Genomic DNA, 13097 nt, shown 5'->3' with positions numbered 1-13097 from the left:
GCAGTGACGATACGTAGCCGCTGGACGAACGAGCCATTAAGTGAAAAAAGGAATAAATGAACGCGTAAGCCACGGCTCTGAGTATTGGCGACCCGGCGCTGACTTCACTGTGGCAAAACATGGCGTATCGTCATGCTTGCCTCAGAGCAGGTCCCGAGAGAAGCGGTGAGAAATCACGCTTTGCCGTCCTCAGGGAGAAGCCAGGGCCTCTGAGCTTTGGTCATGCCGTCACCCACCCAGCTCCCTGTGACTAGCGAATGCCGGCTCAAGAGGTTCACGAGGCCCACGCCCCTCCCCAAGTACCAAGCGTTGCACAGAGCAAGCCTAAAAAAACCATGACGCAAACGGGGTCGAGACGAGCACTGGGGGATCTGGAACCCCAAACCTCTGCTTTCCACTGAGTGCAACTTAAAGAGTGAGAAGCTGGGTCTCCACCTGTGAACATCTCTATCCTGAGCCCATCTCTTCTGCCGACTGGAACGTGGCTAGAAAGCGCCCAAGCAAAGACCTTTGCAGGAGGCAGGTTCTAAGCACAGCACATCTGCAGGAAACCAGAGACACTTAGAAAGGGCTTTCCAACTAATGCCCTCCATCTTCCTGACCGGGAGCGTCCACTGAGGCAGCTGAGCGTTGAGGGGGCGGGCAGCCTTCAGGGCCATCGTGAGCTCGCGAGGCACATCCCAGCCCGCGTGGCAGCGTCACTGGCTGGGAATGACAGCGAATCCCCGTGTGAGGCAGTTCTGTCTCCACTTCTGTTACGAAGGATGGTCTTGAGCGGGTTTTAGAAAAAAAAAAAAAAACCCACAAAAATTCAAGACTGTACAATGTCCATTTGTCCCCATTGGCGCTCGAGACTCAATGGTCTCAAGTTGATGGAGAGATTCAGTGCGATCTTGTGGAGTCTGACGAGCGGACCCTAACGTGTCCACAGACAAACAAAAATCCCCAAAGAGCCAAGAAGCAGCCAATAGAAGCCCAGACACTCATGGAGAACGACAGGCCGGTGACTGACCCCACCAGAAACCAAGACTGTGTACGAAAAGCTGCTATAACTCTTCTGTGGAACAAAGCCAAGAGGCCAGGAAGAAGCCCACGCTTCCGTGGACATGATATTTACGACACTGCTGGATTACAGGCCGGTGGGGAGGGGGTCGACCCCTCCACAGATGGTCTGCGCCCACCAGTCATCCCGACGGAAAACAACGAAATTAGAACCTTACCTGATGCTGGACACACAGTCAACTCCAGGTGGATTGCAAACTTCAGTGTGAAAGGTAAGAGTGTGACATATTGGGAAATGATACAGGAGAAGCTCTTTAAGAGACTGATGGGTAGAAGAAGGTTTCCTAAGCCAACACTTCAGACTCGAGGAGCATCTGAATCACCTGGAGGCCTTGTCAAGGGCAGATTTCTGGGCCCCACCCTGGTGTTTCTGGAATTTGCATTTCTAATAAGCTCCCAAGTGACACCTAGGCCGCCAGTCCCCATGACACATTTCGGGTAGAACCACCCGAGGCTCCACGCGCACAGTTCAAACCTCTCGGAAAATAAATTTACATGAAAAGTTTCTGTTCGTCAAAAGGTATCGTTTCACACGTACAAGCCATGCAAAACCACTTACGAGTCTCCCAGTGTCAAATGTTGGGAGCATGTGGGGCCTGATGCCGATGGGGCTGTCAACTGGTTCAACCCCTTTGGGAGACAATCTGGCATTGTTTGTCTCCTAAAGTGGCAGATGTGCACGCCCAGTGGCCTAGCAATCCCCCCCCGGAGGGATAACCCTACGGGAACTCCTGTGTGTGCGCCAGGAGACAGAGCAAGAATGTTCCAGAAGGCGTCGTCTATACCAAGCAAAGCGGAGAAACCTAGAAACGACCAAATGTCCATTGTTGGGATGGACGCATGAACTCTGTGACAGAAGACTGCACAGCAGAGAAAAGGAAAGGATTACAGCTACGGATGGAACAGCCCATCAGAGGCACACGGGGCTTCGATCGGCAAAACCGGCCCGTGTGCAAACCGTGTCGCTTCTGGAACGCAGAGAGAGAGCAAAGGGGAGAAAGAGGACAGGGACGTGGGCGGAGGAAAGAAACAAAAACACATGTTAAATCGCCACAGCGTGCGGGCCCTGCCCTGGATCCAGAGTCAAACGAGCTAGAAAGAAAAAAGAAAGAAAAAAGAAAAAAAATTGGGCACTTACGAGGCAAGTGAAAATTTGAGCATGGGGTTTGATACTGAAGAATTAGAAATTTTTAGCCGTCATAGTGAAAATCAGAGCAAAGTTTTTTAAAGAGCCATCTTGTCGAGAAACCTAACGGAAAGACTGGCAGATGAAAACGATTTTAAAAACAGAAGAGCTAAAAGGCAGTGCTTATGTTCTTTTTCTTTAAACTCGAGGTGGGGACACGATATTTGTATTGTTATTTTTAGATCTTCCATATATGTAATAAAAGCAATTTGGTAGAGGAAGGAAGGAAGGAAGAGAGGGAGAGAGAGAACGGAAGAAAGGAAGAAAGGAGAGGGGAGGAAGGGGGGGCAGGGGAGGAAGGAAGGGGGGCAGGGGGAAAGGGAATGGAGACGAGGAAGAAGGAAGACAGCGCAGCCCGGTTCCCTGCGTGTCTACCACGTAAGAACTAGCAAGGAGCAGCAGTCAGCAGTGACCCTTCAGGGGACTGGCCTCTAGCACACCAGGGGCAGGAGAATGTCGTTTCCTCCGAAACACCTTCACAGCCGGTCTCACCATGTGAAACACAATTCTGTGCACTTATCACCCCTACTCTCCCTTAGGCTGCAAGATCCACAGCACAGGGACCCCCTCATCCACCCAGCACCTGCCCATTTACCTGTCTGGCCGCAGGTGTCGATGCATAAGGCTGGTGACTGCCACATCCTGTCCTAAGACATCTACGCACGCTGACCAATCAGTGTTCACGAGTCCCCACGAATAGGTGGCAATTATTATTCCCCTTTGGTAGTTCACTGAGAGCCCGGGGAGTGGGGGGGAGGGGCTGCTGGAGGACTTACTCAGAGCCAAAGAGACGGCAGGTGGCTGAGCCAGGATTTAAATGCAGGCGGGTGACGCCAGGGCACAAACTCGAAACCACTCTACCCTGTACCTCCGCGTCGCCCAGAAACGTTGGTTTACTGGCAAAGACAGAGCTTTTTGTTCGGGCCTAAAATGATCAGAGTTAACCCTGAAGTCCGAGGAGGACCTGATTGGGCCAACTTCTTTCTCTTGCCCCCACTAGCTCCCGGGCACACACTCCCCCCTGTGCACACACAAACTACACTCACCTTATCACAAACCACAAGTGAATCTGCTGAGCCAATACCCTGTGACTTGTTTTCAGCTTGGTACACAGTAGGTGCTCAGGAGATGTGTTGAGTGCAAACAGATTCAAGGGCCAACGGCTCGGGCCAGGATGCCAAACTTCCCAAGACACAAACCAGAGGTGCCAATGTCCACGCGAAGATGCCCCATCCCAGTACTCCTTAAGAGACCCACTGGCATGAAAAGCCCCTCCTGGAAATCTGAAGCACCCGCCGGGGGAAATTCCATCACCCACCGATCTTAGCGGTCATTCCCACCTCAGCAAGGAGGACTTTAAACAGGTCGCTCTTACTTCTGTCCCTCTGCCAACACCAGCCACAAGGGGTTGGCGGGGAGGGACCCTGAAAGGCAGAAAACTCCCTCAGAGCAGCAAGTGCCCCAGGGCAGTGATCTCGAGTTGGAATTCAGGAAACTTTTTCCAGGGTGGTTCTGGCCACAGTCAAGGGCCAAGAGGCCACCTTGAGGTGAGCCCCAGGCCCCGTGCACCCAGCAGCCGGAGCGGGGTCAGGGGAGGGCCCAGTGAGTACAGGAGTGCCACTGCAGGTGGGGCGAAGACCGTCCCTAGAATCTTCTCTCTGATCAGAACAGGACACCGGCCGGGGGGAGCTGGTCCCCATCTCTGATCGGGGCCAGGGGTCAGCAGGAGAAGGGAGCCCCAGTCCCTGGGCTGAGGCTTGCATTTCTCAGAAGCCTGGCAGTCTGGAGAACACAGGGCTGGTTTCTGTTTTCCGCCCCCAGAAGCGCCTGGAACCACAGCGGGAGGGAGGCCCTGCTGGCCGGGCCGGGAGAGCCCCGGCAGGCCCCGGGATGCAAACACTGGGCTGTTTACAGAGGGAAGCCCGGGCCAGCTCGGATGCCCATCGCGGGCATCCCCGGCCACCTCGCTCCCGGCCGGCCGGGCCCGGGGACGCTATCTTAGGGAGGAGCGGGGAGCTGGCAGGCGGCCCCGCAGAGGGAAGAGGGGCACGTGTGCCAGCTGGGCCGGCCTCTTGGCGTGGGAAGGGAGCCGCGTCGCGGGTCTCCCTGCAGAAGGAGCGATCTGGAGCCCAGCGCGAGCCCACGCCAAGGACAACAGAATAACAGGGGAGCCGGAGGGCCGCGCTGAAGCTACTGAACACACTCTCCCCGGGCAGCCTGCTCCGGGCTTTCTGCACAATCGTTTCCATGGCACTTGCTTTTGCTGTCACAACAGCTGCAGGATGGCCCGGCGCTGGGCAGCGCGGCTGGCTGCAGGCGAGAAATCGATTTTCTAGCGGGCCCCGCGGCCAGCGCATTTTTGAAGGCCTGCCCCAGCCTGGCCTCCAGGCCCTGCCTCCGTCAAGTCCGCTGGGCCGTCGGAGGCCTGGAGAGCGGGGCGTTGAGAGGGAACTCAGGGACCCGCCGGAGCCTCTCCGCACTGCGCGGTCCCAGCGGGACGTTCAAGGCCGAGGCACTTGTGCTTGGGGAAACTCCGGGCCGGATCAGGCCAGACGACTAAAACGTCCCCTCGCTCATCCTAGGTCTGGTTGAAATACTGCTGTAGGGGCACTTTTTGCTGCCCATTTTGCTCTCGGATACTCGCTCAATTCCACACATCTTACGTGCAGGGGGCTGGGTGAGGCTCTGAGCAAACGGGGACATGAGCAAACGTTGTCAGGGACCTACCGTGTGCGAAGCCATCCCAGGCGCAGTTGTGGGTACAGACAAGTCGAGATGTTAGTACTTCCCACCCAGAGACTTGGACTTGAGGGAGAAAAAATGCACAGAAACACCTGAGAGGTGTATGTGGTGAAAACGCCTGCCAGCGACCCTGTGTGTCTCCGGGACTCAGAGAAAGAGAAGCGTGCCCCCCGCCGCCCCCTTCAGCAGCTGCAGAGAGAAGACAGCTCGTCAGAGCCTTGAAATACTGGTCAGACTCCAAAAGGCACAAGAGGGAGGGGACGGCGTTCCAGGCGGAGGTTACAGTGTGGGCATGAGTTTAGAGGCAAGAAAGTCTCCGCAGAGCTTTGTGTCATCCTCCACTCAAAGCCGAGAGGGACAACTGTGCATCCAGATGGTGAGACGTACCCCTAAGCAGAACTGAAAGCTTTGGGGGCGCCTGGGTGGCTCAGTCGGTTAAGCGTCCGACTTCGGCTCGGGTCATGATCTCGCAGTTCGAGGGCTGGAGCCCCACGTCGGGCTCTGTGCTGTCAGCTCAGGACCCTGTTTCGGATTCTGTGTCTCCCTCTTGCCCTCCCCTGCTCATGCTCTCTCTCTCTCTCTCAAAATAGTAAACATTAAAAAAACCTTTTTTTAAAGAAAAAAGAACTGAAAGCGTTCTACTTCTAAAACCCCGTTTTTTACACAAGCCTGGAGGATCGTTTCTAAGACCTGATTGTGTTCCCTTTTTTTTTTTTTTCCTCTTTGCAATTTTCTTAAGTAATATCTGCCTAGAGCAAAGAAGAAGAAAAAAATCCCTAAGTACAAAAACGCAAGCAGGAAGAGGTCTCCCCTCCATACCTGCCCCAAGCTGCTCAGGACCTCCTATGTGACCGTTCCTGGTTGACAGGCATTTGGGTCGCCTCCGGGCGTCTGCCAGTACCCACAGGACAGCTACCCACACCCGCACCCCTCACTCAGGGGGCGTCCAGCAGACGGGCCAGGGGCCCCGAGACGAGGCTCCCTGCGGTGTCTGAGCAGACGGCTTCAACCCGGAACCGGGGAGAGGGTACTGAAGAAGGGCTGGCGGGGAGGATGCGGGGACGGGCCACTCCTCAGCCTGGCACGGATGAAGATGATCGCAGGCAAGATGACGAGCGGACGGTTACTCCCTGCCAAGCGCCCCACCACGTGGCTGACCCTGTTATGTGCGTCACTGAAACCGGCCACGCGTCAATCGTTGAAACCCGAACCACTGTCACTACTGGGCGGACGGTGAGCTCGCAGGTGTTCAGTCACTTGCCTGAGGCCACGCCCCCACATTCCGTAGGCAGCTGTACGATAAGGGAGCGAGGGACCGGGTGGGGCGGGCACCTGATCCCGAGGGGCGGCCACGTGGGGACGTCCAGGAGGCGGTCAGATTGGCGGCTCTGCGGTGAAAGCCAATTTTCTGGGGTCTCATCAGACAGGAGGGGTGAAAAACCCACGATAAATGCTCCGCGCTGTGTACAAACTGGATCTGGAGGACCCTCTCGTGTCCTCCCGATGCAGGCGCGTCTCACAGCTCCTTCTCTGGGCCTCCAGTTTTGTGACCTGAGACAGACCCCGCCCCACGCCTCGGCCTGGGCTCCCAGCTGTGATTCGGAGACGATAATTAGTCTCTGCCCCCCAAAGGCGCTCAGTACGCGCGAGAGCACGTTGCCATAATTATTTCCTGTACGCCCCAGCCTCACACACACACACACACACACCCCAACCTGCCACCTGCCAGCAGTCTCCCTTCCCTCCCAGAATCAAATCCAAGCCTCTCACTGTGGCCTCTGAGGCCCTGTGTGGTCTGGCTTACTCTCAAAACCACCCTCTCAACTCCCTTCCTGGCCATGGCTGTCAGCTACACTAGACCTCTCTCTGCCCGCCCCCGCCCCCCGCACAATCAGGCTTCCTCCCAGCGCTGGCCCTTTGCACATGCTGTTCTACCTGCCTGGAATTCTCTTCCACCACCTCCTCCTCCTCTGGGTCTCAGGTCAAGGCCACTTCCTCAAGCAGACTGCCCCATCTGAAGTTCCTCCCTCCCCTACCATTACCTGGTTTACTTTATTCACAGCACTTAGCCCCATCTGAAATTCTCATTATTTATTGGTTCATTTAAAAAAATTTTAATTCTTGTTTGTTTTTGAGAGACAAACAGAGCACAAGTGGGGGAGGGACAGAGAGAGGGAGGGAGACACAGAATCGGAAGCAGGCTCCAGGCTCCGAGCTGTCAGCACAGAGCCCGACGCGGGGCTCGAACTCACCGACCGTGAGATCGTGACCTGAGCCGAAGTCGGACGCCCCACCGACTGAGCCACCCAGGCGCCCCACTGGTTCATTTCTGATTAGCATTTTCTTCTCTAGAGACTGTCAGAAGAGGGGCCATTTCCGACAGATCACTGCTGTGTCCCAGCACCTGGCGCAAAGCCCAGCACACAGTAGGATGGCAGCAGATGTCTTTTCAAAGAAGGAATAAGTGAATGGGCAATCAGTTGACTAGAAGCAAACCAAGAAGGCAAATGCCCAACTAAGAGGTCTCCCGGCAGTTTCCTGAAGCAGCCAGCCCACCAGCCCCTGCTAAAGGAGGCTACACCCACCCTGCCAGCTCCCCTCCCCCATTGTTTGTGGGGCACTTGACAGTCTATAAATGGCTTTTCACACATGCCTCACCCAACACCACAAGCAAGGAGGAGGCAAAGCAGGCTCCAAGTCAAGCTTCTCTGACTACAACTACTCATTGACATCTGACCCTGAAGCCACGGTCCTGGGCATTCACCAGGATAGCCAGCGTGCACAGCGAGAAACTAGTTCCTGGTGGCTTTACACACCCGGGGAGATGTAAGAATTCTCCCATCTACAAACAACAGGCTTCTTCTGGAGCGGATCCCCGTGTAGCCAAAAAACCGCACAGTTTGGTCAGCATGCAACATGATGAAGGCACTGTTTCTGCCAGAATCAGGCGCTAAATCCTCCGGACTCTTAACTTGTGGCAATTCTCCACACCCGGGGATCTTTTGGAAATATCCTGAGAACGTTTTTGGCTGTCACAACTGGGGCAGGGCAGGTGGACTGCTGGAGTCGGGTGGGCGGAGGCCAGAGATGACGCTTCACACCCTGCCGTGGGTAGGGGAGCGCCCACCACAGAGAGTTATCCTGCCCCAAACGTCCGTAGTGTCAAGGCTGAGAAACTTGATTCGGGCGAAAAGACAGTAAAGGAAAGTCTTGGGGTTCTTGGACTGACCCCGAGGAGAAGTGTTCCCTGAATCTGGATCCCAGCAGCCGGATGTGTAAGGCCTCTTTCCCCATTGTGTTTTAGGTTTTCCTCATAGCGCCATGGCCATGGGACAGTATAATATATGTTCATTTAACTGTTTGGTTCCCCGACTAGGAGGTAAGATCCACGAAGGCAGGGACTCCATCCGTTTCATGTACGACTGTGCCCGCAGGATCTAAAAAGCTCACTTGGCACGAGGGAAGCATTCGGTAAATACTTGGGGAATAGATGAAGAAACCCCTAGGAACGTTAAAGATTACAAAACACCCAACCTCTTTTTGGAGCTCTTTTCCCATTACCATCATGCTTCATGTGCAGAGGCCCCAAATCTGCTCTCCTGTCATCCAGAGTAACAGGTTTTATGGTTGGGAAGTGTAAATATTTAAAACTACATTTCCCAGACTCCTCTGCAGCTCAGCACGGTCACATGACTGGGCTCTAGCCAATGAGGTATCAGATGAAGGGACGTGTGAGATTTCCAGGTTATGCCCTTCAAGGGAAGGGGCATGCCTTTCCTCCTCCTTGGCCCCACCCTCTCCCCCATCCGGGAGCCAAACTGGACGCTGCAGATGGGGGCCCCACCCTGAGAATGGCAAAGGGATAAGACGGAGGGAGCCTAGTCTTGGCACCTTGTGGCCAGTATACCAGCCCCAGACTGCTTATACCTGTGCTGTTACGTAAGAGAACAAGCATCTACCCTGTTTAGGCTCCTGTTACTTTGTGTTCTGCTCACGGAGGTCCTGTACACCTAATCAATACGTAACTTTCTCCTGCCCTGCAAACTCCCAACTCTTCTGAAGTCACACATCCAGACTCCTTAATGCCTCGAGGAGAACATCAGCCAGCTGGCATGCGAGAGCTGTTTTATGATTTCCCTTTCACGCATGTGGGGATCATATCCCTTCGTCTACATGCAGGAGGCTTTCCTCCCTGACACCTCAGAAGAAGCACACTGCTAAGCCAGGGAAAGAAAGGAGAGGAAGTCATATTATTTAGCTCCCATCCAATGATGAGGACAAAAGGAACTACCCCCCAAAAGCCTATTAAAATGTTAAAACATCAATTATGTTTAAATCTGGGAGTTCATAATGGTACAAAACCCTAATTGACTGCCCCTGGAGGATGGTGAGGAACCAAGCCGTTATTTTAAAAACTGGTAAATAAAGGGAAAGAAGCAAGCATTCATCTTTCTTTTCCTATATGAATTATACCATTGTTGAGGAAGGGATGTCTCTCTTTATAGAAGTTTTCCAAACTAACAGAAGAGGAAGGGAAGACAGAATTAGACTAGAATATCGCCATTTTGCAATTACGGCACACCAGTGAATTAAGGGAGCTGGGCGCTGGCTGTCGACAGTTACTAACATCACCAAAAGAGAGGCACCCTGACCTCGTGCTTCCTGACAAAAGGGTCCACCACCACCTACAAAGCAGTCTTGGCCAAAACAGATGAACCTGAACCAATTAAGCCTCTAGAATCAACTGCCAACTTACAGGAAATAGAGAAGACAAGGGGACATGGGAATATAATCGCCAAAAGCCAGACTGACATATTTCACAGGATAAAGAACCTGGTTTTTAAACAAAGAATTAGCAAAATAGTAATAATTAATAATAATAATAATAATAATAATAATAATAATAAAGACCAGTTCTAAAGGGGGAACTCTCGATTAAAGCTGACTTAGAGAAACCAAGGAATCCCACTTACAATGTATGGGCCCGATCTGAATCCTGATTCAGACAATCTATAAAATAATGAAAACAAAGAAAAAACCCTGCATGATAGATATGAGACACCAGGAAGTTTCAAAGACTGGATATTTCATGATATTAAGGAATTTTCACTGTTTCATATGCGCCAACAGTATTAAGAGTATTTTCAGAATCCTTTTCTTTTAGACACATAGTCCGTATTTACACATGCAACGATACGGTTCTGCCGTCCAGGATTTTTGATGTCTAGGATTTGCTCCAAAACGCTACGAGGGCCACTTGGGTGGCTCAGCTGGTTACGCGCCTGACTCCTGATATCGGCTCAGGTCACGTTCCCAGGGTTGTTAGATCGAGCCCCACTCCGGGCTTTGCGCTAGGCCTGGAGCCGGCTTGAGATCCTCTCCCCCTCTCCCCCAGCTCCTCCCCAGTTTGTGTGCGCACATGTTCTCTCTCTCTAATAAAAATTTTTTTAAAATACTACTATGAAATAGGAATGCGAGATGACGGGAGGTATGGAAGAAAGCAGATTAGCTGTGAGTTGATAACAGTTGAAGCTGAGTGGTGGGTACATTGTGCTACTCTATATTTGCATACATTTCATAATAAAAGGTTGTTTTAAAAAACATCTTAAACCCCGACAACAGAGAGGGAGAACGAAGAAGGACAGAGGGAGCTAACACCTCCTAAGCCTCGCTATATATCAAGGGCGGGGTTAGGCAGCCGCGGGTGGGAGTGGCGCTTCCAGAAGAGAGATCACAAATTCAAATGCTGAACAGGTGCGGGAAGAAACACTGACTGAGTGAGGTGGGCCAAGTGCGAGAGGAACAAGAACACAACCATGATGGCAAAAAACAACAGACACTCCATCCATCTTCAGGAGGCAGGAGGGAGGGGTGGGGGCTACGGACAAGGGCAAGTACACGCTCTAAAGGAGGTGGTCTCTACATAAGGTCAGCCTTGACTTTGATTCCAGGTAGCCACCATGCAGAATGTGGGGCCCTGGGCAGCCGGTTCTTGGGTTTTCCAAGGAAAGCCTGAAATCTGTATTTTTATGTGCAATCTCCCGGTTTTTAAACGTTGGCATCTAATCCAAATATTTTTTCAAATACTGAGCGGGCCAAGCAAAATATCTGCAGGCTAAATGGAGCCCATGGAACACCAGTTGGCCGTCCCTATTCCAAGTACTGAAGCAGACCACAACTCGATCCATCTGTAAGAAATGGAAAGGGTGCATTAATCAACTTTGGGTCAATTCTTTTTTAGGCATCCACTAAAGCGGAGAATTCAAAAGACACCATCGACTTCCAGAAATCTATAAGAACCGGCTGCAGAACATTTCAAAGGCGTCGTCCACAGAGTTAGCTTATGCAACAGAACCTCCGCTCTGTCCAGAGTTTTGGAAACGAACGACCAGGGAGTGTCCTTTCAACTTTCCTGGGATGCTGGAACTAACAGGCTTCAAATGAAACCCATTTGTTGGTTTGCAGAATGCCTGGGACTTACGTCCAAACCACTTGCAACAGACGATCCCATCATAAAATCGAGTCGGGGTGCTTTGCGCTCATGGTAAAATGACCAGGAAGTGCTCCGCTTGGGTTGCCTGGCCAGAGATCTGATTTCATGGCAGTTTAAAGGGATGACGCGCGAGGCAGATGTCATCCTGAAACCTGAAAGTGGCGGGACTGGTTGCTGAGGACCTGAGCAGACTCCTTTCCTGAATCGCAGCCCTCCGTCTGCTCGTGACTTTGCCCGGCGAAAGACTCCTGACATCCTGGATGGGCAAAACGGGCCCCAACCCTGCCTTTATAGGCAGTCTCAGCTTAACCAGATCCTCAGGTCAATAACAAATTAAAGAGGTGTCAAGAATGTGGTGGAGAAGGGCCAGGGAAATGGTTTCATCATTCCCGGAGAACAAAGCCCCTCTTTTTTCCTACAAGGGTGAAAAGTAAAAGAGATTGGGGCTAAAATAAACTCAGACAGGCCCCGGGCAAGACAAGAGTCCAGAACTATGCTGAAAGGCAACAAAAACAAGATGCATCCACATGTCAAGTCTACAGCGTGGAATACAACCAGGGTTCTTCCCTAAAGGGTCCCCCCCCCCCGCCCCCGGGGCAAATAAAGCTCTACATTTACCTGCAACGGGTTTACTGATGGAGGAGAAGGTAGGGAGGACAGAGAAAAATGTAGCGTCGAAAGAACATCTGCTCAACGCCCACGCATCTAGCTCAGAGCCTCCAGTAACTGAATCGCTTTTCAAGTTCTATTTTTCGGGACAGGAACGAATTAGGGCTCGAGCGGATACTGTGAAGTCTCGCATTTCTCGACACAAAAGTCCTGGACTATCTTAGCTTAGGGCCTGGGACCAGCGAAGAGCCTCCACATCCCTGCGCTCACAACAGTCACCACGTTGCTTCATCATCCTGCAGGAAGCGAAGTCTGGGCATGCCCAGCGCACCGGCTAGGGAGGCAGTGAGCCTCAACACTTCCGCGCTCTGTGCCGGCGAGCAGGAAAGCAGAGAAGAGCGTTTCGAAGCGGGTTTGGGTGCTGACCTACCCACAAATCTTGTTTAACTGATCACCTTATTCCTGCACAAGGATAGCTGCTTGTTACCACAAGACAGTAACCTCACGCGGAGGTGGAAATGATGCCAGTGCGAATGACTCAGAACGGTCAAAAGCGCGGGTTCCGGGAGAGGACTGCGGGGCCATGGGATCACACCAAGTGATGGCTCTCCTGGTCCTCTTGGCGGGCCCCTGCCTGCTCTCTGTGGGTCAGACGCGGCTCTGGAACGCAGGCCGAGTGCACAGCCAGTCTGAGGACGGACTTTCTTGTGGTTTGGTAGCTCCTGACCCCGAAAGGCAAGAGCGCATTCCTTTGGAAACATCTGCGCTGCAGAATTTCAAAAAGATGGCTGAGCGTTTCTGGGTCTGGAGTCAGCTGGAAGGTGGCCCCTTACATTTACATAAGCTGGCAACACAAAGTGCACATCATCTGGGATAAAAGGATGGCTAAGTGGCACGGCTGGAAATTTGAGGTTCTTGGAAGGTGAGAAAATATCAAGAGGGGCAAAATAAAGATACCTCATCACGCCTCTACTGTGATGCTTCCTCTTCTGGGGGAGGTACACA

The 13097-nt window shown here is 52.7% G+C and overlaps 1 protein-coding gene across 6 annotated transcripts in view; it reads right to left on the bottom strand.

The window, feature by feature from the left end:
- Positions 1 to 13097, bottom strand: part of NFATC2 (nuclear factor of activated T cells 2) — a 159466-nt gene that overhangs the window by 19161 nt on the left and 127208 nt on the right. The window contains exon 10 of one of the 6 annotated variants that reach the window (XM_042930657.1): positions 10821 to 11178. The exons of the other annotated variants lie outside the window; for them this stretch is intronic. Within the exon in view, the coding sequence (XP_042786591.1) occupies positions 11141 to 11178 (38 nt within the window). The 3' untranslated portion in view covers positions 10821 to 11140. Of the gene's footprint in view, positions 1 to 10820; positions 11179 to 13097 lie in introns of those variants that run through there. 6 annotated transcript variants of the gene reach the window in all.

Source organism: Panthera leo, chromosome A3, assembly GCF_018350215.1.
Source record: "Panthera leo isolate Ple1 chromosome A3, P.leo_Ple1_pat1.1, whole genome shotgun sequence".
NCBI classification, from domain to species: domain Eukaryota; kingdom Metazoa; phylum Chordata; class Mammalia; order Carnivora; family Felidae; genus Panthera; species Panthera leo.
Note: the sequence above shows the minus strand (reverse complement) of the source record. Positions and strands in the feature narration are given on the sequence as shown.